General features: G+C 42.0%; 1 protein-coding gene across 14 annotated transcripts in view; it reads left to right on the top strand.

The window, feature by feature from the left end:
• TLK2 (tousled like kinase 2) overlaps positions 1–23266 on the top strand; it is a 135555-nt gene extending 112289 nt beyond the window's left edge. For all 14 annotated transcript variants that reach the window (XM_054537219.2, XM_054537220.2, XM_024234905.3 and 11 more), the window contains 6 exons: positions 6345–6434; positions 10417–10586; positions 11806–11944; positions 15897–16008; positions 17823–17930; positions 22167–23266. In XM_054537219.2, the coding sequence (XP_054393194.1) occupies positions 6345–6434; positions 10417–10586; positions 11806–11944; positions 15897–16008; positions 17823–17930; positions 22167–22340 (793 nt within the window). In that variant the 3' untranslated portion in view covers positions 22341–23266. The remainder of the gene's footprint in view (positions 1–6344; positions 6435–10416; positions 10587–11805; positions 11945–15896; positions 16009–17822; positions 17931–22166) is intronic.
• Positions 23267–25377: the final 2111 nt, after the last annotated feature.

A 25377-nucleotide genomic window follows, 5' to 3' on the forward strand; every position in this document is an offset into this window, starting at 1 on the left:
CCCGTCTCTACTAAAAATACAAAAAAAGTTAGCCAGGCGTGGTGGCAGGCACATGTAGTCCCAGCTACTCGGGAAGCCGAGGAAGGAGAATTGCTTGAACCCAGGAGGCAGAGGTTGTGGTGAGCCAAGATCACACCACTGTATGTACTCCAGCCTGGGCGACAGAGCGAGACTCCGTCTCAAAAACAAAAACAGCAGCACCCTTATTTTATCAAATGCAATATTACAAGGAATCTTGATGTATTTAAAAATGCAAGTGTGCTGGCAGAAAGGGGACTGATGATTCTGTGACTCTGCAGTTGCAGAAGCTCCGTGTAGGAGATTATTTGGACATAGCGATTACCCCTCTTAATCAGGTGCCACCTCCTTCAGGGCACATGAGATCATATTAAATTCTTTTTGAGATAGGGTCTCACTGTGTTGCCCAGGCTGGTCTTTAACTCCTGGGCTCAAGCAGTCTTCCTACTTCAGCCCGCCAAAGTGCTGGGATTACAGGCATGAGCCACCACACCCAACAAGATGGTATTAAATTCTCTTTACTGTTTCTTGAATGTATTTTTTAGTCAGTTTTGTAAAATAAAAATGTACATACTTTTTCCTCTCCTGCTTATTGCCCTTAAGCCTTTAAATTCTAAACAAATTGTAATGCATCCTATTTAGGAGCTAGATTTGGTGATGTGCTATTGTATGATTACTAATAGAAAATCTGGGCAGGGCATAGTGGTCCATACCTGTGATCCCAGCACTTTGGGAGGCCGAGGTGGGTGGATCATGAGGTCAGGAGTTTGAGACCAGCCTGGCCAATATGGTGAAACCCGGTCTCTACTAAAAATACAAAATTAGCTGGGCATGGTGGCATGCACCTGTAATCCCACCTACTTGGGAGGCTGAGGCAGAAGAATCGCTTGAACCCAGGAGGCGGAGGTTGCAGTGAGCCAAGATGGCACCACTGCACCCCAGCCTGGGTGACAGAGCAAGACTGTCTTAAAAAAAGAAAAGAAAAAGAAAATCTGTATGTTTCTAGCCCTTCTGTAAAATATGAAGAAAAGTGCTCTTAGCACTCTGTGTAAAACTGTACTGTTAAATATATGTAATTTAAAAAAAAAAAAAAAAGTGTGGAGCTACTTTGGAATTGAGGGTTGGGGAGGCCAAAGCTACATTTGCTGAGTGTCTGCAGCAAGCTCACTTCAAAACATCCAGTCCTGTGATGCCGAAACTGAAGCTCAGAGAGGTGGAGCCACAGAGCCACAGCAAGGAGCCAGGCCTCTGTGTTCCCAGGGCAGTGTGTGTTCTAACACCACTCTGCCTCAGTGCTGGCAAGTCGTTTTTTGGAAAAACGTAAAGATGATGAAATGAAGCATCAGGGGAGGCAAAATGGCCAAAAGTGGCAGCTTGAAAACTAAGCCCCAATAGTTTCCATTGGGGAAAAATATATGTAATTACTTTTAGATTCCTATTTCTCCCCTTCCCCACTTCCCTTAATTTTTTCCTCAGCTTTTCTTTAGTTGAGTGCTTTCTTTGTATGTTTGGTATACTGGAGTTTACCAGTTTCTGAAACATCACTGTTTTTTAGTTTCATTTTACCGTACTACGGAAAGTGTGTCTTTTCCAACTAGCCTTATAACAAAATGTCCTAAGCCAAATAGTGCTGAATTACTTAAAATATCAGTTACTGTCTTTGTAAATAAGAACTACATTTTCTTTTTTTTTTTTCCAAGACGGAGTTTCGCTCTTGTTGCCCAGGCTGGAGTGCAATGGGGCAATCTCAGCTCACCATAGCCTCCGCCTCCTGGGTTCAAGTGATTCCTCTGCCTCAGCCTCTTGAGTAGCTGGGATTACAGGCATGCACCACCACCCCGGCTAATTTTGTATTTTTTTTTAGTAGAGACAGGGTTTCTCCATGTTGGTCAGGCTGGTCTTGAACTCCCGACTTCAGGTGATCTGCCCACCTCAGCCTCCCAAAGTGCTGGGATTACAGGCATGAGCCACTGCGCCCGGCCAGAGCTACATTCTTAAAATAGTATTGGTAATTATATTGTGTAAGCATATTCTGTTCTTCTAAAATTCAGAATATGAATATGTCAGACTATACAGTATACTTTTGTTCCTTATGAAATGATTTTAAACTAGAAAAGTACCTTAAAAATGCTAATCATATTAGTCATATGTTGCTTAACAATGGGGCTACATTTTGCGAAATTTATCGTTAGGTGATTTTGTTGTTGTGCAAACATCACAGAGTGTACTTAATGTAAGCTTAGATGGTATAGCCTACTACATACCTAGGCTGTATGGTATAGCCCATTGCTCCTAGGCTACACACCTGTATAGCATGTTACTGTACTGAATACTGTAGGCCAGTGGTTTCCAACCTTTTTGGCACCAGTGACCGGTTTTGTGGAAGACAGTTTTTCCATGGACCGGGGTCAGGGGGAGATGGTTTCAGGATGATTCAAGCACATTACATTTCTGGTGTACTTTATTTCTATTAGTATTACATTGTAGTATATACTGAATTAATTACACAGCTTACCATAATGTAGCATCAGTGGGAGCCCTGAGCTTGCTTTCCTGCAGTTGAACGGTCCCATCTGGTGGTCATGGGAGACAGTGACAGATCATCAGGCATTAGGTTCTCGTAAGGAGCACACAATCTAGATCCCTGGTGTGCGTAGTTCACAGTAGGGTTTGCACTCCTATGAGAATCTATGCCACTGCTGATCTGACAGGACGTGGAGCTCAGGCGGTCGTGCAAGCTATGGGGAGCAGCTGTAAACACAGATGAAGCTTCGCTCACTCACCCACTGCTCAACTCCTGCTGTGTGGCCCAGTTCCTAACAAGGCACGGACCTGTACTGTGTTGGGGACCCCTGCTATAGGCAGTTGTGTTACTAATTGTGTATCTAAGCATATCTAAGCAAAGAAAAGGTACAGTAAATATACAGTATAAAAATGGTACACCTGTACCATTAATAGAATTTGCAAAACTGGAAGTTGCTCTGGGTGAGTCAGAGTCTAGGATACTGTTGTACACTGCTGTAGACTTTATAAACACTGTACACAGAGGCTATACTACGTTTATTAAAAAATTTTTCTTCAAGTATAAATTAACCTTCACTTACTGTAACCTTTTTGCTGTAGAAACTGCCTTTTTTTAAAAACTTTTCGACTCTCATAATAACACTTAGCTTAAAAAAATCACATTGTACAGTTGTATGAAAGTATTTTCTTTCCTTGTATCCTTATTCTATAAGCTTTTTTCTGTTAAAATTTTTTTTTATTTTTAAACATTTTTTGTTAAGAACTAAGGCATTAGCCTAGGCTTGCACAGCGTCAGGACCATCAATATCACTTTCTTCCATCTCCATCTTGTCCCACTGGAAGCTCTTCAGGGACAATAACATGCATGAAGCTTTCACCCCCATGATAACAATGCCTTCTCCTGGGATACCCCCTGAAGGACCCGCCTGAGGCTGTTTTATAGTTAATTTTTTTTTTTTTTAATAAGTGGAAGTGGTACACTCTAAAATTTTTTTTATTTTTTTGAGATGGAGTCTCGCTCTGTCGCTCAGGCTGGAGTGCAGTGGTGTTATCTCAGCTTACTTCAGCCTCTGCCTCCTGGGTTCAAGCGTCTCTCCTGCCCCCAGCCTCCCAAGTAGCTGGGATTACGGGTGCACACCACCGCTCCCTGCTGCTTTTTGTATATTTAGTAGAGACGCAGTTTCTCCATGGTGGCCAGGCTGGCCTCAAACTCCTGACCTCAAGTGATCCGCCTGCCTCAGCCTCCCAAAGTGCTGGGATTACAGCCGTTAGCCACCGCCCCTGGTCTCTAAAATTTAAATAATTAAAAAGTACAGTGCAGGCCAGGTGTCGTGGCTCATGCCTGTAATCCCAGCACTTTGGGAGGCCATGGCAGGCGGATCACTTGAAGTCAGGAGTTCAAGATCAACCTGGCCACATGGTGAAACCTCCTCTCTACTAAAAATACAAAAATTAGCTGGGCGTGCTGGGATATGCCTGTAATCCCAGCTAGTTTGGAGGCTGAGGCAGGAGAATCGCTTGAACCCGGAAGGCAAAGGCCACAGTGAGCTGTGATCACGCCACTGCACTCCAGCCTTGGCAACAGAGTGAGACTCCATCTCAGAAACAAACAAAAAAAGTGCAGTACAGTAAGCCCTCACTTAATAGCAGTGATAGGTTCTTGGAAACTGCAACTTTAAGGGAAACAAGCTGTAACAAAACCAATTTTACCATAGGCTAATTGACATAAACAAGAGTTAAGTTCCTGTGGCATATTCCTGGTCACAAAAACATTACCCAGCTTCTAAATAAAGACTAAAACACTTCTAATACTAAACGTTGAAATATATATGAGCTTTATATACATTTAAGAAAGATTAATAGAAACAAGGTAACATTTACCCACTCATTCCCCACTCAGGGTTGAGGTTGGCCAGAGCCTGTATCAGCAGCTCAGGGGCAAGGTGGGAGCCACCCTAGACAGGATGCCATCCCATTGCAGGGCGGTTGCATGCACACACACACACACACACACACCATGTGAGTATGCCAGTGAACCCAAAGCATGTGCCTTTGGGATGTGGGAGGAAAGCAGAATAACCTGAGAAAACCCACGCAGATAGGGGAAGAACACACAGACTCCACATGGACAGTGGTGCCGACCTGGAATTGATTTTTTTTTTTTGAGACGGAGTCTAACTTTATCACCCAGGCTAGGGTGCCATGGCACAGTCTCGCCTCACTGCAGCCTCCGCCTTCCAGGTTCAAGTGATTCTCCTGCTTCAGCCTCTTGAGTAGTGGGGATTACAGGTGGCCACCACCACGGCCAGCTAATTTTTGTATTTTTAGTAGAGATGGGGTTTCACCATGTTGGGTCAAGCTGGTCTCAAACTCCTGACCTCAGGTGATCCACCGATCTCAGGTGATCCACCCGTCTTGGCCTCCCAAAGTCCTGGGATTACAGGCGTAAGCTACTGTACCTGGCCTTTTTTTTTTTTTTTTAATCAGTATTATAACAAAATGATGTTATTTAAGGGCCTGCTGTATAGTAAACACATAAACCAATAATGTATTCGTTTGTTGTCATTATCAGGTGTTATAACTGTAGATAATTGTATGTGCTAGACTTTAATATGGCTGGCAGCACAGTAGGTTTGTTTACACCAGCATCACCACAAGCACGAGTAATGCATTGTGTGGTGACATCATGACTGCTGGGTCACCAGGTGATGGGAATTTTTCAGCTCTGTTGTACTTTTTTTTTTTTCTTCCTCAGTTCATGGGAAGCTCTGTTATACTCTTATGGGACCCCTGTCATATGTGTGGCTTAGCATCATTGACCGAAGGGTTGTTATGCAGTGGATGACTGTATCAGATTTGCCATTCTAAGAAAACTGGGGTTCCATAATTTGACATTTCATATTTTATTAGAATAAAGTAAAGCTAATAGCACTTAAATTGTTTTTGTAAGAAGAAGGATTTAAAAACAAAAAATACAAAGTACTGCTAATTGATTTATATAACAGATAATCCTTTAACCTAAGGGGTTTATATGCTAAAAATGACCCCTTTGATGTTACCCCAGCATATATACATTTACAGATATGATGTATCAGCTTTAGAGGAGGGGGGAGAATAACCGTCCTTGTTATTTTAAAATCTATGATACTTGAGTATAAGTGGAAAAGAGGTGTGATTATCATAGAATGAACTTGAAAGGGATGAAAAGGGTTGACATCCATTCACTTAACAAATATTTGAGCACCTGTTATTTTATTTTATTTTATTTTATTTTATTTTATTTTATTTTATTTTATTTTATTTTATTTTATTTTTGGAGATGGAGTCTCGCTCTGTTGCCAGGCTGGAGTGCAGTGGCGTGAACTCAGCTCACTGCAACCTCCAACTCCTGGGTTCAAGTGACTCCTGCCTCAGCCTCCCGAGTAGCTGGGACCACAGTGGCGCACCACTACGCCCAGCTAAGTTTTGTATTTTTAGTAGAGACAGGGTTTCTCCATGTTGACCAGGATGGTCTCCATCTCTTGACCTCGTGATCCACCCGCCGCGGCCTCCTAAAGTGCTGGGATTACAGGCGTGAGCCACTGCGCCCAACCAGAGCACCTATTATTTTCTCAATGGCTTGGTAGATTCCAGTGGAGAAAATAGGATAAGCAAAGAGAAAAGTCAGATGAGGGACCAGATGGACCTGAATGGAATTAACATGTGGAGACAATAGAGAATGATTGAATATTTAGGAGGATCTTTGAAGAGTTCTAAAAGGCAGGCCAATATACCTTCTTGTTAATTTTCCCTTTTGTTTACAGGCATGCATGTAGGGAATACCGGATTCATAAAGAACTGGATCATCCCAGAATAGTTAAGCTGTATGATTACTTTTCACTGGATACTGACTCGTAAGTGCTGTGCTGTTTTACCTTAACAGTTATATTATTTTCTTGCAATGCTGATTGTTCATGGAATAGAGCTGAACTCTGGGTCCAGGACATACCCTCTGAGGGAACCAAATATATTAATTTGTGGACAAATGATCAAACATAAATTCAGATTTGGATCAGCAAGAAACCTCTAGGCCAAAGGACATGTGCACTTGTGTGCCAATAAATGTTTAACAGCCAGCTTGGTATGAAGAGAGACAGGGCTAATTTATAGTGTTTGCCAGTTTCTGTGGTGTAGATATTCCTCCTGTGTCTAATTTTGATGTACCACCTGTTTATTTTTGTTTTTTTTAAACATCTTAATTATAATTCACATACTGTATGATTCACACATGTAAAATATACAGTTTAGTGGTTTGTAGCATATTCATAGATACATGCAACCACCAGAGCCAATTTTAGAATTTTTTCACCACCTCAAAAGAAACCCCATCATACCTTTTACTACTATTCATCTATTCCACCATTCCATCCCTCTGCCCTAGCCCTAATCTGTCTGTTTTATCTCTATAGATTTCCTATTCTGGACTCTCATATGCATGGAATCATATAGTATGTGGACTTTTATTACTGGCTTCTTTCACTTAGCATGGTGTTGTCAAGTTTCATCCTTGTAGCATGTGTCAGTACTTCATTCCTTTTTATGGCAAAATAATATTTCATTGTGTGGATATACCACATTTTGTTTATAACGGTTTGATAACCAGCTCACAAAATTCTTGAAAATTTAAGTCAGCTCTTGGAAACTGGCATGAGTTGGTGCCAGCATGCCACTGACATGCACTAGTGAGTGTAGACTGTTCAAGAGTTTCTGCTCACCCCAGAGACTCTTATGAACATTGACAGACCTTTTTAAAAAGTACTAGCCGTGTGATTTTATCCTAGACTGAGATAAGAAATGTGGCACTAATGAAGATAAGGCTCAGTGCTACATGTTGAAATACAGGCTCATAGGCTTATAGGATATTAGAATAGGAAGGGATCTCAGAGTCCAGCCTTTTCATTTTATAGGTGGATTTTGAGGACCAGAGAAGTTTAAATAACTTGTCTGAGATAGTTAATAATTGTGGGCATTGCTATATTTTGTTACTTGGTATAGGTAAGCTCCTGTGCCTCTGGGTTTATCCAGCAGTTTAGCTGGATATATCTCAGCATTTGGAAATGTTTCTCTGTAGAAGTCTGAACTGAATCAGAATATACCCTAGGTCTAGACTTCAGGTTCCCTCAGCCTCCCAGGGTAATTCTAGGAGTTTTGGTCTGTTCTAGCCAACAGTCTCAGAGATGGCTGTGCAGACAGCTGCCTCACATTTAGAAATAACCCCAAAGAGGATTATAATTCCCTTTGGAAACATGACCTGGGCCATTCTCTCAGGGATTTCTTCTTCTCATTTGGGTAACCCTGGCACTGAGCTTAGCCATGTGTGTTTCACGTGGAGTGGAATTTTTTTAAAAAGATCTAGTTAGAGGGCAGGATTGGGAAACAAGGGGCAGGGCATGACATTACTGTTTTGCTTTGAGTAAATTTCTTGAATACTAGGTAGACCCCCCCCCTCTGAACTATTAAGTTCAAGAACTATTTCAAAGATAAATATCAGGCTCAAATTATCTGCTGTTTTGAATTGTATACACACTTTTAACTAATGTGAGAAATTGAGTTGGTTCTATACTATTCTTGAGTTGATTACTTTGTTCTTCCTATTGTATGTATGATGAATTTTCACCAAAAATAAGTCAGACCATGATTTTTAGAACATCTTCTGAGAATTGTTTGTGTATTAAAAGTGAGGCTTTCTTTTCTTTTCTTTCTTTTTTTTGGGTTGTTTTCCTTTTTTTTTTGAGATGGAGTCTTGCTCTGTTGCCCAGGCTGGAGTGCAGTGGTGCAATCTTGGCTCACTGCAACCTCCACCTCCCAGGTTCAAGCGATTCTTCTACCTCCCACGTAGCTAGGATTACAGATGCACGCCACCATGCCTGGCTAATTTTTGTATTTTTAGTAGAGACAGGGTTTCACCATGCTGGGCAGGCTGGTCTTGAACTCCTGACCTTGTGATCCGCCCGCCTGGGCCTCCCAAAGTCCTGGCATTACAGGCTTGAGCCACCACGCCCAGCTGAAAGTGAAGCTTTATTTTCAACTTGCATTTGGGTCAAAGAATCATTCCATTGAGCATGAGTCTATATTTCAGATTTCAGAATCTCAGATCAGAGGAATCTATAAATTTCAGACATTTCTTTTTTTAATTTTATTTTATTTGAGATGGAGTCTTGCTCTGTTGCCCAGGCAGTAGTGCAGTGGCATGATCTTGGCTCACTGCAACCTCCACCTCATGGGTTCAAGCAATTCTCCTGCCTCAGCCTCCCAAGTAGCTGGGATTACAGGCATGCACCACCATACCTGGCCAATTTTTTGTATTTTTAGTAGAGACAGAGTTTCACTATGTTGGCCAGGCTGGTCTCAAACTCCTGGCCTCAAGTGATCCACCCATCTCTGCCTCCCAAATTGCTGGGATTACAGCAGACATTTGTTTTCAAATAGGGTGCTAGCATGCCCTGCTATGTTTCATAAGATACGTAAGATATTGTTCAAGTTTGTGGAGTCCACAGGACCATGTGTGTCCATATTCAATTGCAGTGCTTTATGAAGGCCTCAAATTGCTCAGTGGCCCATAGTGCTAGTCCTGAGCCTGTTTGCTCTCAGTTCTGTTCCTCGCCCTTTTGCTGCTCTGTATCTTCGGGGGGTTAGCCCTTGTAGGCTGTGTTTATCAGGCCCATGTGTCCATTGGTGTTCTGCTGGTTTCAGCCAATGGGAAGGCAGAAATGGGAGGGGGTCTCCACCTCCCCTCCCTCCCCGCAATTCTAGTTTCCCCTGGTGACCCTGGGTTCTGGTTTCACTATCTCCTCCCTTCTGGCCTGCTTGCCTGAGGGTGCTAATGGCTTCCTGCTGTAGATGATCTCTAGGGTGCCTCACTGACCAGTTTGTCTTCTCAGCTCTTCCATCATCTGTATGATCACTTCCCTGAATTAAAGTCTCTCTGTTTTAAATGTTCAGGTGGTTTTTTTTTCCAGGCTAAACCCTGACTGATACACCCACATTGTCACAACTTAGAAAACTTCAAAACGTATTCATCCCTCAGGGATATTCCAACAGTTCAGGACACCTTACTTCAGAGTATAATGCCTTGGAAGATAGACACATGACCTGTGATGCCACCAATGGCATATGGTTTTATGTTTGGGTCTGTATGACATATTGACATAAGGGAAGGAAGAGAACCCACATACATTTGTTAGAACCATAGATACTATACTTTACAAGCTCTTTTACACCTTGTGTTTAAGAGAAATTATAGTGCAGTATTGTGCCAAGCTGTCAGAAGATGTAGCATGCAGTCAGTTTTTGGGACGTGGGCAGACTCTAGATTCTTCCTCATTGCCAGCACTCAGGGCTATGTAAAATGTTTGCAGTACGAATTGTGTACCTAGCTGAAATTGTGCCACTGCACTCCAACCTAGGCAGCAGAGTGAGACGGAGTCTCAAAAAAAAGAAGAGAGAATTGTGTACTTGATCACATTCTGGTTGTTTAGACGTGGATGTGTGGCATGGGTGTGTAAAGGAGCCCCTTCCAAGAAGATACCTAGCTTAAATACATTATAGTTCTTATCAGTATTCTTATAGTCTAGACTCAAGAAGAGGTCTGCCATGGGTGAACTTGAGCACAACAGATTCCAACATTGAAGGTGTGGAAACTCTTGAAGAGAATAAGCAGTTTCTTACTAGAAACCCCTCAGCTAATACTGAATAAACAATTGAAGAGTATTTTAAGGAACAAAGAAGAAAGGAGTGAGAAGCTGATGACCTGAAGTTTTCACGTGGGACTGATTTAGGTAGTCTTAATCTGCTTGCTCTTATTCCATGGTTAAATGTTGGTTTATTTGTCTTTAGGTTTTGTACAGTATTAGAATACTGTGAGGGAAATGATCTGGACTTCTACCTGAAACAGCACAAATTAATGTCGGAGAAAGAGGCCCGGTCCATTATCATGCAGATTGTGAATGCTTTAAAGTACTTAAATGAAATAAAACCTCCCATCATACACTATGACCTCAAACCAGGTATGTCTACCTTTTAGGAGACAGTATTAGTGGGTTTTCTTTGGTCTTATAAGTGACTTTTAATTTGATAAAGTTAGAGAATTTCACAGCAGCCAAGAAAGGCTAATAACATCTGACTTTTGATTGCCTGGGTAGGTGTGGGAAAAAAGAGTCCTGGCCAAGCAGCACTGGGTTAGGAGGGTGTGTTGGATTAAATACTCTGGAGAAACAATACCTTTATCTTTGGAGCCAGGGCAGTTCATGATGTAAGTCTCATTAAGAAAGAACTGTTCCAGCAAGTTCAGTTTTGTTTTTTTCCCATGACTCCTACTACATAACAGTCCCTCTGCTTCAGGTCTCTTTGATAAGAGCCCCCAAATTAATAACTTATTTTTACTTATATGCCTCCCATTTCAATAAATTTCAAGCAGAATTTTTCATCTTTTTGTATGGTTATTATCTAGCTTTGATGTTCATCAGCAAAGAGTACAGGGCAGCTAGAGTCCTTACCTCTATTTTTTATTGTTATCTTCAGCTGTGTTTTAGAAATCTGCATAGTTCTATAGACAACTCTAACAGCTTAGCTTGGGCATTAGGAAGATGGTCCACATTTACCTTCTGGTGTTGCAAAATTGTAAACTTTGCTTTACTCTTCTGGTAGATGCATATTGCGTCTCATTGACTATTCTCTAATGTTCTAATACAATTCAGATGACTAAAACATTAATTATGATGAAGAAATTTTTTAAAAGATGGCTATTTTGTGAATGAATTTTCCATAACTGAATTCAACACTTTCCTGCAATGGGAGCTGTAGGCGGTGCTGTGGTGCTAGCTTTGGTTTCCTTACATGTTTTCTTTGATTCCTCCCCCACACCCCAAGTGCTGTTCTAAACAGGGTAGTTTAGAGATCCTCACTGAAAGTTCAGATGAAAGTTTCCCGTCAGTTTTGACCAAGTGAACAAGGATATTTTACTTTGGCCAGTTATTTTTATTTCCAGAGCTCATCATAGTGGTGGTTTTGGCACATTAAGCAGGTGATTCTTGGAAAATAGAAGTTTCAGCAGATGCTGAGGACTCTCCCTGACTATCCAGAGTCCAGATTGCTTGATTCCCAGGATTTGGATGTTTGATTTTGCAAGAGTTTGAGTTCAGTTGTCGCCTTCTTATCTGCTATTACTTTGGGTTTTTCTCTTAATCAGTAAGTCTCTGCTTATTCATGAAGGTTTTTATTTTTTAGGTAATATTCTTTTAGTAAATGGTACAGCGTGTGGAGAGATAAAAATTACAGATTTTGGTCTTTCGAAGATCATGGATGATGATAGCTACAATTCAGTGGATGGCATGGAGCTAACATCACAAGGTGCTGGTACTTATTGGTAGGTATCCAGGAGCTCTGCCAGGTTGGCTATAGAGATGTGGCTCTGCTATGCTGAAGTGTTGATAATGAATTAATTGCTGTATGCTATCTGCTAGGCAAAAATGCTATAAACCAAAGCAGACTTTCTCCCCAAATCATTACTGTCTTTTCAGCAGTTTGACTCTTGGTATTTACATTAATTTGTCTTAATTTTTCTTTCCTTTCTTGAAAACCCTTAAGAAGGAGAGCTTACATATGTCCAGGTATTTGAAATGTATGTTTTTGTACAGAGTTGGCCTTGCAAGTCAGTAGAGAACAAGGTTGCTCATGTGGTGTATATAAAGAATGGCCCCAAAATCTTTCCGTCCAAATACAGGTCTCTCTTTATGGGTTAATGGGGTCTCTCTTCATGGGTTAATGGGATAAGGGATTTGTCTCAAGAGTTGCCTGAGGATGTTGGACTGTAGGGAGTTACGAAGATCAGGATGAAACATAACTATAGCGCATATGAAATCTATACAGGAAAAAGTGACTACAATTTACCAGAAGTTTATCCATGTCTGTTAGCCATGATCTAAAAGTTTTTGAGGCACATTTCTTCACATCTCTTGTCACCTGTCTTCCCCTAGCCACCCCCACCCAAGCTAGCTCTGCCTGCCAGTTTTATGCTTCTATTTCTGCGTACTATTACCTTTGGCCATTAGAACCATAAAAGATACCTGAAACTCAGGCCTTTAACTCTGTGGTTGTAAAAGTGTGTTAATAAAGCTTCCTCTTCCATTTTGAGGTGGTCACATAAGCCACATATTGGTGTATATAAAGAATGGCCCCCAATTTTTTTTTTAGTCCAAATGCAAGTCTCTCTTCATGGCTTAATGGGATGAGGGATTTGCTTCTAGAGTTGCAAGAGAAGGCTCTATAGCACCAACGGAGGGGCAACACATGTTATTTGTACCCTAGGGAAGGTGGTCAAATCACTTTATCTTTGGAACTGGAGGGTCCTAGGCCTTAGCAGAGAGTACTGACTGTCTGGGAATCAGAGGTAGAGGAGGAAGCAGAGGGGCATGGTGTGCACAACACAGCATCAGCCCTGTGCTCATCGTGAAGCCTGCCAGTAACACCATGGACACAATGCCCCGGTTTCTGTTGCTCCTTCTGCTTGTGGAAATGGTACCTGTAGTAAAAAGTCAGTCCCTAAATTAAAACTTTGAAATTATAGATTTAAAATAGAAGCTACATTTACAATGTTTATTCACTGTGGTGGTTATTGTGGGCTAGTGTTCCTGTCACTAAGTGATACAAAAATATCTGCTGCTGAAAATTCTGGAAACAGGTCTATACCTCTGCTATATAAATTCATTGGAATTTGGATTTGAGCTTTGTGTTTGATCTTTTTTTTTTTTAAGGCACAGTTTTTTCGCATTTAAAATAGTTACTGCTGTAGTTGCTTACCTACAAAAATTCAGTGATTAGAATTTAAATAAAAATTATGCGATGCTAGGGATTTTGCTTCAAAGTAGTCTGTTGGGAGAAATGGTGGAGATTGGCCACATGTTGATAATTCTTGAAGCTGGATGGTGCTTACTTAGGGGGTCATTTTACTGTTCTTTCTACTTTAGATTATAGTTGAGATTTTTAATAATTTAAGACAGGGCTTCTGAGAAGATTAAGTGTTACAGGTTTCTATGAAGGTTTGAAGAGTCTCCAAATTGGTAGAAATACTGTCGTAATCACTATCCTCAGTATGTCAGATAAAAATAATCCTGAAGGGTATAACAAATTATAAGTAACTATTTGCAGTATTTACTGGTTACAGAATTCTTCTACGTGGAATACTTCATTTATTATTTATTTATTTATTTATTTATTTGAGACGGAGTTTCACTCTTGTTGCCCGGGCTGGAGTGCAATGGTGTGATCTCAACTCACTGCAGCCTCCGCCTCCTGAGTTCAAGCGATTCTTCTGCCTCAGCCTCCCAAGTAGCTGGGTTTGCAGGCACCCGCCACCATGCCCAGCTAATTTTTTTGTATTTTTAGTAGAGACGGGGTTTCACCATGTTGGCCAGGCTAGTCTTGAACTCCTGATGTCAGATGATCCACCCGCCTCGGCCTCCCAAAGTGCTGGGAATATAGGCGTGAGCCACCACGCCTGGCTGAATACTTATTTTAAAGAAGTGACCCATAGACTATGCCTTGAGAATAATTGTTTTTTTGTATGGGGATTTTGATTGTGATGGAATATACAACTATATATATATATTTTTAGCACAGTTTAGTATCATAGAGCTGTCTTTTACTCTCCTCTCAAAATCCTTGATAGTAAGTTAGAATGCTTATTATTTTCAGTATTATTTGGATGAAGAATTAATTTCATTCACTTACAGGTGGAGAAACTGAGACCTAGAAAGGGATTTGCCAGACATGTACAATCAAGTGACAGGGCTTTTTATATTCTAAAAATCTTGCTAGCCAGGTGTGGTGGCTCATGCCTGTAATTGCAGCACTTTGGGAGGCCAAGGCGGGCGGATCATGAGGTCAAGAAATCGAGACCGTCCTGGCCAACATGGTGAAACCCCGTGTATACTAAAAATAAAAAAATTAGCTGGGCGTGGTGATGCACGCCTGTAATCCCATTTATTCGGAGGTTGCAGTGAGCTGAGGTCGCACCACTACACTCCAGCCTGGCAATGGAGCGACACTCTGTCTCAAAAAAAAAAAAAAATCTTGCTAACTTATTTTTCTGCATTTGGATGAGTTCAACAACTCCTATTCTTCCCTGCCACTGCCATAAAAAAGTTATAAATACATTTAAATTGTCATTTTAGAATTAAGGTTATACTTATCCAAGATCATATTTAAGTTATGTATATTAAAAAATCAAGAACTGGCCGGGTACAGTGGCTCACGCCTGTAATCCCAGCACTTTGGGAGGCTGAGGTGGGTGGATCACGAGGTCAGGAAATCGAGACCATCCTGGCTAACACGGTGAAACTCTATCTCTACTAAAAATACAAAAAATTAGCCCAGCGTGGTGGCACATGCCTGTATTCCCAGCTACTTGGGTGGCTGAGGCAGGAGAATCGCTTGAACCTGGGAGGCAGAGGTTGCAGTGAGCCGAGATCATGAGTGAAGTGGGACTAGTGAGAATATTTACCACTCTTAGGAAATTGAGAACTGTATTTTGATGCCCTATAGGGACATTACTGCCTCCCTAAGTTAGAGTGTCTTTTCTTACTTTGAGATGGGGGTCTAACTCTGTTGCTGGAGTGCAATGACATGATCTTGGCTCACTGCAGTCAACCTCCCCCAGGCTCAGGTGATCCTCCCACCTCAGCTTCCCAAGTAGCTGGAGCTACAGGGCTGTGCTACCAGGCCCAGCTAATTTTTGTATTTTTAGTAGAGATAGGGTTTCGCCATGCTGCCCAGGCTGGTCTCGAATTCTTGAGTTCAAGCGATCTGCTGGCCTTGTCCTCCCAAAGTGCTGGGATTACCACACCCCGCCTAGAGTGTCTTTCCATTGACTCTCCATATAGATCTAAGTTGACTGTTAAAATTCATATATTTTGGCCAGGTGTGGTGGGTCACACCTATAATCCCAGCACTTTAGGAGGTCGAGGTGGGAGGATCACTTGAGTCCAGGAGTTTGAGACTAGCCTGGGCAACACAGTGAGACCCCACTGCTACAAATTTTTTTAAAAAACTACCCAGGCATGGTGGTGCCTGCCTTTAATCCCAGCTACTTAGGAGGCTGAGGTGGGGGAACCACCTGAGCTCGGGAGGTTGAGGCTGTAGCGAGCCGTGATCACGCCACTGTACTCAGCCTGGGTGACAGAGCAAGACCCTGTCTCAAAAAAAAAAAAAAAAAAAAAGATATTTCTATTTTCAACAAGATATTTTATTTTGTCTTTTTGTACATGTCTTAAACTTATATGATCATTATTCTAATAATTTATATTTCTTTTTTGTCCCAGGTATTTACCACCAGAGTGTTTTGTGGTTGGGAAAGAACCACCAAAGATCTCAAATAAAGTTGATGTGTGGTCAGTGGGTGTGATCTTCTATCAGTGTCTTTATGGAAGGAAGGTAAGTTAGAAGGTTGATGGAGAAGCTTAATCTCTTTCTTGGGTGGCACACACACACACAGTGCCTTGGTATGGATTAGTCTCTTGGAGTTAATTGTTGGGTTATACAAAATAGAATCCTGAAAGGAGTGGTTTAAAGAAAATACAGACTTAATACAAGCTTATTCGTAAGCAGAAATCCTCAACCCTAGGGCACCTAATGAGTTCTGCTGGGCTGTTAAAAACATGCACTTTTGCTGTTCTCAATTAGATCTGGAACATGTATTTATTCTGATAGTATGTATAGGGATTTACAAAAATCGTTTATTTATTAAAGTATACAATCTTCCCAAGAACCTGGGGGCCCCAAGAACCAAAACTCAAAATATCCCCAGAATCTTTATCGCCAGCCATCCCAGTAGTTGAACCTATTATTAATGAAAGCGTGCTTTATATTTCTATACTGGGGAGATGGTGTCAGGACGTATTCATTGTTACCTCTGATCAAGGTGACATATTTCAACAAGTGGTACACTACACCTAATGAACTGTCATATTTGTTTTTCCTTGTGAACATGCCTTATAAATGTATATATTAGGATCCATTTGTGTATTTATGTTCCTGTTGCTGTTTTTGTGTGTTTGTATGTTTCAGTGTTTCCCAGTAGGCTGTGGGTATAAGCCAGATGGGAGTTCTGTGTCTCCTTTGAATTCTTAATATTTTGATTACATTCCCCAGACCAGGCTCTTAATTCAGATTATACCTTCTTCTTTAGCTTCTCCTTGGTCTTTCTTTCTTTTTTTTTCTATCTCACTTCTCTAAAACAGGGAAACTATTCAGAGGTAGTAGGCTTAATTATTATTTACATTCCCTGACAATGTTGAATTGCTGCTGGTAACAGTAGTAGAAATTATCTAGAAATAACTGTTTGAGAGAGATCTCAGTAGAACCAGTATAGAGAGACTTGAGTTGAACTTGTTTTTAAGAGTTTATTAGAAAATGGCAGCTCGGTGGCCGGGCGTGGTGGCTCACACCTGTAATCCCAGCACTTTGGGAGGCCGAGGCAGGTGGATCACGGGGTCAGGAGATCGAGACCATCCTGAGTAACATGGTGAAACCCCGTCTCTACCAAAATTACCAAAACAACAACAACAACAACAAAATTAGCCAGGCATGGTGACGGGTGCCTGTAGTCCCAGCTACTCGGGAGGCTGAGGCAGGAGAATGGCATGAACCTGGGAGGTGGAGCTTTCACTGAGCTGAGATCGTGCCACTGTACTCTAGTCTGGGCGACAGAGCGAGACTCCGTCTCAAAAAAAAAGAAAAAAAAAAAGACAAAGGAAATGGCAGCTCGGCATAGATGAAGCCATTAAGTAACTCCAACTCTTTCTTTTTCCCACTCTGTCCTTCCCCCTCTTGGTTTTGACTTCCTTTCCTTCTCTTTTTCTGTTTCTTGAGTTGGCGTGAGGCACAGGTGTGTATTTCTTAGGGCCGCATGTATCCCTCAGAGCAGGTGAGGTTGCTGGGTCCTGCTCTAGATCTCCCTTTTCTCTGGTGTGATCAAAGCTTAGCAGAGCATTAGGATATAGGAGATGCTGCTTCTGGTCCCCACTCTGCTTTGACCTGGTAGTTGAACTGTGAGCAAGTTACATACACTCTGAGCTCTCACCCCCTTTATCTATAAAGTGAGAGAACTAGAGGGGATTGTCTCCAGAGTTCCTTGCAGCAATTCAAATTAGAAGATGTCTTATCCTTTTCCTTCCCTGTGGTATTGAATTGTTTTCTCTTTAATTTTCATCAGAGGCCCACCTTATTTGTTTGTTTTTATGTGACAGCCTTTTGGCCATAACCAGTCTCAGCAAGACATCCTACAAGAGAATACGATTCTTAAAGCTACTGAAGTGCAGTTCCCGCCAAAGCCAGTAGTAACACCTGAAGCAAAGGTAAGTTTTGTTTGACCCATTGGCCAACAGAAACGACTGCTTTGCTTTCTGTATTACTTTTTTGGGTAATAGTGGATGGATTCTTCAGTGTGAAATTCAGCAGTTAATAAAAATATTAGGATAGGCATGAATTAATGTTCCTAAGAACACTTGACAGAAGAACATTGCTGACACCCTGACCATCCCATCCCCAGTTCCAGTAGAAGGAATGTTGATAGGTGGGTGTTTTAATCTGGAAAGGCTCCCTAGAGTCAGAAGGGGAGGGAGAGCAGACTCCAATTGAGGGAGAACAGGTGTGTGGATGTCATGAAAGATACCCAGCTTCATCTGTATTCAGGGATTATGATTAATTTGGGGAGCTAATGCCCATGTAGGAGAAATTATATAAGATTACTAAGGCATTTGTATTAGTCTGTTCTCATGCTGCTAATAAAGATATACCCAAGACTGGGTAATTTATAAAGGAAAGAGGTTTAATTGACTCAGCTCAGCATGGCTGGGGAGACCTTAGGAAACTTAGGTAACCACCCCCATGATTCAGTTACCTCCCACCAGGTCCCTCCCATGACATGGGATTATGGGAACTACGATTCAAGATGAGATTTGAGTGGGGACACAGCCAAACCATATCAACATTATAGGGTTAAATGTCAAGTGAATGGTAAGCAGTAAATTCTGTTGCAGTTGGTGAGGGCGTAAAAAACTCAGCGGGGCAAAGGAAACATGGAATGGGAAGTGGTGAAAAGGAAGCTATAAATAATCACTCATCCTTGCCACATCTGTAAACCAAGATTCTAGTAGCCAGCCTACTTTTTCCTTGCTATTTTATTTATCTCTATTTATTAACCAGTTCTACTTAGATGAGTGGTAGCCAGCCCTACTGGGTGCTGTGGTCATTTAGCATTTTTAAAGTCAAAGTGAGCAGTTATAAGTCTTTTGTTGTTGTTGGTTTGAGACAGAGTCTCACTCTGTCACCCTGTCTGGAGTGCAGTGGCACTATCACGGCTCACCACAGCCTCAACCTCCCCAGGCTCAGGTGATCCTCCCCCCTCTGCCTCCCAAGAATCTGGGACTACAGGTGTGCACCACCATTCCTGGCAATTTTTTTGTATTTTTTGTAGACAAGGGGTTTCGCCATGTTGCCCAGGCTGATCTCGAACTCCTAGGCTCAAGCCATCCGCCTGCCTCGGCCTCCAAAGTGCTAGAATTACAGGTGTGAGCCACTGTGCCCAGCCAGTTACAAGTCTAATCTCTTTTTTCGGTGTTTGATCTCTGCTGTTCCCTCACAGTGCACTTATGTGACATAGGTTAGGAGAGAGCCTCTTTTCCAAGTGGTTTAGCTGCCATGTCACAGGGTAAGAATTAACATCTTTAGCAGTTGTTTATAATTCCTGACTGATGGCTCCCTGTCCCCATTGTTCAAAAGTTTTAAGTACTGCATAACCAAGAAATCAAATCTGCAAGGGAGAAGTCCTATAACACATCCCTAAGGCAAATGCTGATTTCCTGACTGTCCTGGGAGAGCTGGAGAGAGGCTCAGCTTTGAAGCCTGGTTAACCTAATTTTGGTGTCAGCTCTGCACTCAGTAGTAGCTGTGTAACTTTAGGCAAGTTAAACCTTTTAAGCTGCTTTTCGTTATCCATAAAAACAGAGACAAAAACATCTTCCTTAAAAGGTGTTTGTAGCTAGGTGCAGTGCTGTGCACCTGTAATGTGCTATGATCATACCTATGAATAGCCACTGCACTCCAGCCTCAGCAACACAGTGAGACCCTGTCTCAAAAAAAGAAAAAGAGAAGAGTGGTTGTGAGGTTTAAGAGGACTGGTAGCACCTAACCCTTGGCAGATTCTCTAGCTAGCTGCTCTCACTAACCATGCCACAGCTGCCACCCAGAGTCGATACTGAGGGACTTGAATACGTTGTCTGGTAGATGTTTCATTCTCCTAATCTGTCAGGTTTTTCAAGACTATTTCTTTATATAACTTTTGTCAAATTTTCGTGTTTATTCAATAAATAGGTGAACAAATGTCTCCAAAACTTTAGAGTCTGTTAGATGAACTTGTTATGAAGAATACAGAAGTATCTCCAAATGTTTCCATGCATTATCTCCTGTGTCCCTGTTTCTCCAAATCCTACCCTCTTCTCTTCCTGTCCTCCCACAACAAATATTTATTGAATGCCTATGAAACACTAAGACACTGTTCCGGATAGTGGAGATGGAACCGAATATGTAGCAGTGAACTCTGCAGACCAGTTCTCTACCCTTAAGGAGTTTATATTGCACTTACAAGAAAAACAATAAAACAAAAAGTGGATACATTTCAGATGGTGACACATGTTATGAAGAAATAAATCAGAGTAGGGGGATGAGGAGGTGGAAACCTCTTTTTTGATGGCATGGTTAGGGAAGGCCTCAAAGATGAAGTGACAGTTTGAGCAGTATATTGAATGGTATGAAGGTGGGAGCCATGATTTGCAGGAGCCGTAGATCTGCGGGGGAAAGCGTTTTAGCAGAGAGAAGCTCAGATGTGAGAATGAGCTTTTTGCAGGTCCACAGAGCAGATGGGAAGGTGGTAAGAGAGGCAGGAGGGTGAGGGTAAGTGTGAGGGAAGGCAGTTGCAGGTTTTAATCAGGGCAACTATGTGAGTTGATTGCTGTTTTAAGAGCTGACACTGGCAGCTACAGAGAAAATTCAAGGTAAATGAAGTTTACTTGGCTGAGTGCCATGGCTCACACCTGTAATCCTATGGGAAGATGAGGTGGCAGGATTGCTTGAGACCACAAGTTTGAGACCAGCTTGGGAAACATAGTGAGACCCATTTCTACAAAATATTTTAAAAGTAGCTGGATGTGGTGGGGCACGTCTTTGGTCCTAGCTACTTAGGAGGCTGAGGTAGAGGATCACTTGAGCCCAGGAATTTGAGGCTACAGTGAGCTATGATCATGCCTGTGCATTCCAGCCTGGGTGACAGAACAAGATCTTGTCTCTAAAAAAAGTTTTAAAAAACAGTATGACCAGTATTTAAGCCAAGATAACCTGTTTAACCCCAATTCCTTGTCTTTCACCTAGAAAGGCTCATTTTTAAAGGCCAGTGATCATTATGTTCATTTCTATGAATTGTTTTTATCTTCCAAATGCTTTAACCAAGCCAGTACCTGTAAGTCTTTAATTTTGAAAAACCAGGATCGGCATTGTATTATTAATTTGTTTATCAAACATGGGGGAAAACCAAAAAATCAGTAGCTTGATTCATGTTGTAGATTTTGTTTCAAATCAACTTTGCTTTTTAGAGCAGTTTTAGGCTCATAGCAAAATGAAAGAATACAGTTCCCTTATACTGCCTGCTGTACCCATGCACAGCCTCCGCATCGACATCCCCCGCCAGAGCAGTCCATTTGAGAGAGCCAGTGAACCTATCTGTACCGAAACATCACATCATTGTCACCCTCATGTAAAATACCGAGTTTCTGTAATAATGACGTTTTAGGTTTTTTAAAATTAATTTATTTAAAATAGTTACATTGAAACTGATTAAACAGAACTAGCTAAAAAATAGGAAGAAAGCAAGCAGGAAAAGACAGATAATCTATATAAAGGCCTTTATGCTAAGACTTACAGAAACTAAAACTGCATATCCTCCATATTGGTAGTCAACTGGAATTCGTGTGCAACCCCACTCACTGCATTTTTGGGTCTACAGTGTTAATTGCAGATGCAAGTCCTTTTCAGGTTTCCCTTTACGACATAGGGAAATAATTTTATAACCTGTGACACATCATAGTGTTAGTCGTTGTGTGTCTCCTGACACTTCATATGGTGACAGAATTTTCGCTTCCTCAGGAAGTTCACATGAGGCCATGGTTTGTAGATGGAGGACCATGAAGTTAGATTGTTCCCATCCAAACCAGCGAAGACAAAAAGAGATTTTTTTTTTTTTCTGTTGGTCTTAGCGCTTTGGGGGCAGGAGTATTTAGAAGTCGTGCTTCCTTTTTCCTCCCTTCAGTAATGGCTCGGCCTTTTCTGTCTGAGAAGGGGTCGGTGGCAGCAGAGAGGTACTGCTGTTGGTGCTTCTCCTTCCCTTGTGTTCTTTGGGTTTGCCTGGTGATTTCTGGGGAAGGCCCCTTCTCTTTAGTTGATATTTGCTCTGGGCCCTGGCAGCCGATAGAGAGCCTTAGGGTTCCGTCCGGGGGTGCCAAGACTATCTGCCTCTGTCTTCAAGAAACTCTCCTTTGCAGGCGTTTATTCGACGATGCTTGGCCTACCGAAAGGAGGACCGCATTGATGTCCAGCAGCTGGCCTGTGATCCCTACTTGTTGCCTCACATCCGAAAGTCAGTCTCTACGAGTAGCCCTGCTGGAGCTGCTATTGCATCAACCTCTGGGGCGTCCAATAACAGTTCTTCTAATTGAGACCGACTCCAAGGCCACAAACTGTTCAACACACACAAAGTGGACAAATGGCATTCAGCAGCGGGTTTGGAACATAGCGAATCCGAATGGATCTGATGAAACCTGTACCAGGTGCTTTTATTTTCTTGCTTTTTTTCCCATCCATAGAGCATGACAGCATCAATTCTCATTGAGGAGAAACCTTGGGCAGCTCCGGCCAGGCCTCGTAGGAAAAGGCCCCACCCGAGGTTCCAGCGTCAACGGCCACTGTGTGTGGCTGCTCTGAGTGAGGAAAAAATTAAAAAGAAAAACTGGTTCCATGTACTGTGAACTTGAAAACATGCAGACTCAGGGGGGTCCCTGATGCAGTGCTTCAGATGAAGAATGTGGACTTGAAAATACAGACTGGGCTAGTCCAGTGTCTATATTTAAACTTGTTCTTTTCTTTTAATAAAGTTTAGGTAACATCTCCTGAAAAGCTTGTAGCACAAAGGCTCAGCTGGGGATGGTGTTTGACTTCGGAGGAAAAAAGTTGCTATTGCCCGTTAAAGGCACTAGAGTTAGTGTTTTATCCCTAAATAATTTCAATTTTTAAAAACATGCAGCTTCCCTCTCCCCTTTTTTATTTTTGAAAGAATACATTTGGTCATAAAGTGAAACCCGTATTAGCAAGTACGTGGCAATGTTCATTCCAGTCAGACGCAGCTTTCTCCTCCGTCTGGTCTCCTGTTTGCAATTGCTTCCCTCATCTCAGTAGGGAAAAAATTGAGTGGGAGTACTGAGATGTGTGGGTTTTTGCCATTGGACAAAGAATGAGGTTAGAAGACTGCAGCTTGGAGTCTCTCTAGGTTTTCAACTATTTCTTCACAATTTGAACACTTGACGGTTGTCCCTTTTAATTTATTTGAAGTGCTATTTTTTTAAATAAAGGTTCATCTGTCCATGCAGTCCTCTTGGATTCTCTGAATGTAGTAACTATGAAGCTATGCCAAAGGTAGGCAGAAAATGGGCTTGGGAGCCAGACACTCCAGGGATCAGTAGTTCCTACCCATAGTCTTTGTGTGCTTGCTAAATGGTGTACATTTCTTGTTAACCACGTTATTAAAACTTGATCAGCACATAAGCTTTCTTCTGTTAGATCTTTTGGCAGCAAACAACCTTCCCCCCAAGCCTCTGAATTTTGTGGGTGTGTGGTGGTGTGTGTCTGTGTGTGCATGTACACACACACTTTGTCTAGCTCACTTTAAAAGATTCGTCAAATGGAATTTTAAAAATAATCTGAAAAGAAATAGATATTTCAGTCTGAGCCTGGTGGCTCACGCCTGTAATCCCAGCACTTTGGGAGGCCAAGGTGGGTGGATCACGAGGTCGGGAGTTCGAGATCAGTCTGGTCAACATGGTGAAACCCCATCTCTACTAAAAATACAAAAATTAGCCTGGCGTGGTGGCGTGTGCCTCTAGTCCCAGCTACCCGGGAGGCTGAGGCAGGAGAATTTCTGGAACCCAGGAGGCAGAGGTTGCAGTGAGCCGAGATGGCACCACTGCACTCCAGCCTAGGCGACAGAACGAGACTCTGTCTCAGAAAAAAAAAAAAACAAGGAGAAATAGGTGTTTCAAATATGAACATTCTTTTGGCACCAATTTTCTTTTTTAATTTGGTTGTTTCTGAGATGTATGATCAACTGAAGATGGAGCTGAAATGGGAGATGGGTGGCCCCACCGTGCCCTTGAAACAGCAGAGCACTCCTCAGTAGAGAGGGAGGGAGCCAGAGCCTGAACATGTGGTCGCCAGCTTGGAATGTTACTGACATATGTGGCGAGGGCTTAGCCAGAAATATTTAAAGATGTAGTATTCCGGCCTGCGAGTTGTCTGGGCAGGGAGGGGGAGTCAGAAAGAGTAGAGAGCTCTCAAATAACTCATGACTCTAGTGTTCCTTTCACATGTGAACAGTGTCACTGATGACACATTTTCTAGGACCTTCGTTTGTTTTGTGGACCTGCCTCAGTCTCCTCAGTATCAGGCGATCTTAAGGGAAGATGGAGTGTTTCAAATTGGAGAGAAGTTCATGGGTAGGTATCGTCCTGTGGAATTCTGAATGCAAGGAAGTCAACCCCAGAGGCCTTGGTACCCCCAGCTTTCTAAAACTACTTTATTGCAATTTATATGTATATACACATGCACATATAAACGTGTGCATTTATGTATGTGTGTATAGTACCTTTTTTAAAAAAACATTTCCTTCAAGCTGCTAAGCAAAGGGTCTCACAGGTTGAGCACAGTGCTGAGAGGATGGTGTCTGCACAATGAAGACATGGATGAAGCCGAGACCGTGTTCAAACTCACTGAAAACAATGAAGTTCTATTCCTTTTTTCTTCTTCTCCAATGATCTTGCAGTTGATTTGTTTGTTTTTTAAGTTTTTAACTTTTTTTTAACGTTGAAAAAATGCTGCGTCTTTCTTTAAGCCTTCCCAGTAACTTCCTGCCTTCTTTTTCCCCGTGGGCTTTTAAGTGAAGCTGCAGGATTTTATCTGTCAGTCTGCCCTTTCTACCCTTATCCTATTGAAAGGATGCCCTCTTCCCTTGCTTTTTTGGTCTAGGGCCTGTTTGGAGCTAACTAGGCTTGGCTGAGTCTGGGCAAGACCTTCTTCCGAGGCATGGACAAGCCCCAGAGAACATGCAGAACATTGACCTTTCCATTGACTGTCTTTCAAGCAGCCAGTGAAATCACTAAGTGGGGTTCTTCCATGACATATTTTGTTAATATGGGTTTCACTTTTTCCAAGAATAGTCCCTTGTTGCCACAATGTTGATTTACTTTACACAATGACAGTATGTATTAATTTGTAATTAAACCCATCCAGATTGTTTTAGCCTTTTCCCAATGGGGTAGGGGAGGGAAGAAGGATATTAAAATAAGTTTTAAGAAGTAAATTTCCCAGCCTCTTGATTTGACTCTAGTTCTCCAGCTTCACACAGGGACCTGACCACCTAGGGTGTAGATGGGGAGAATCCTGGCAACAGGCTGAGTCTCGGGGCATTGCAGGCGTGGGAATGTG

This window comes from Pongo abelii, chromosome 19 (genome assembly GCF_028885655.2).
Source record: "Pongo abelii isolate AG06213 chromosome 19, NHGRI_mPonAbe1-v2.0_pri, whole genome shotgun sequence".
NCBI lineage: Eukaryota > Metazoa > Chordata > Mammalia > Primates > Hominidae > Pongo > Pongo abelii.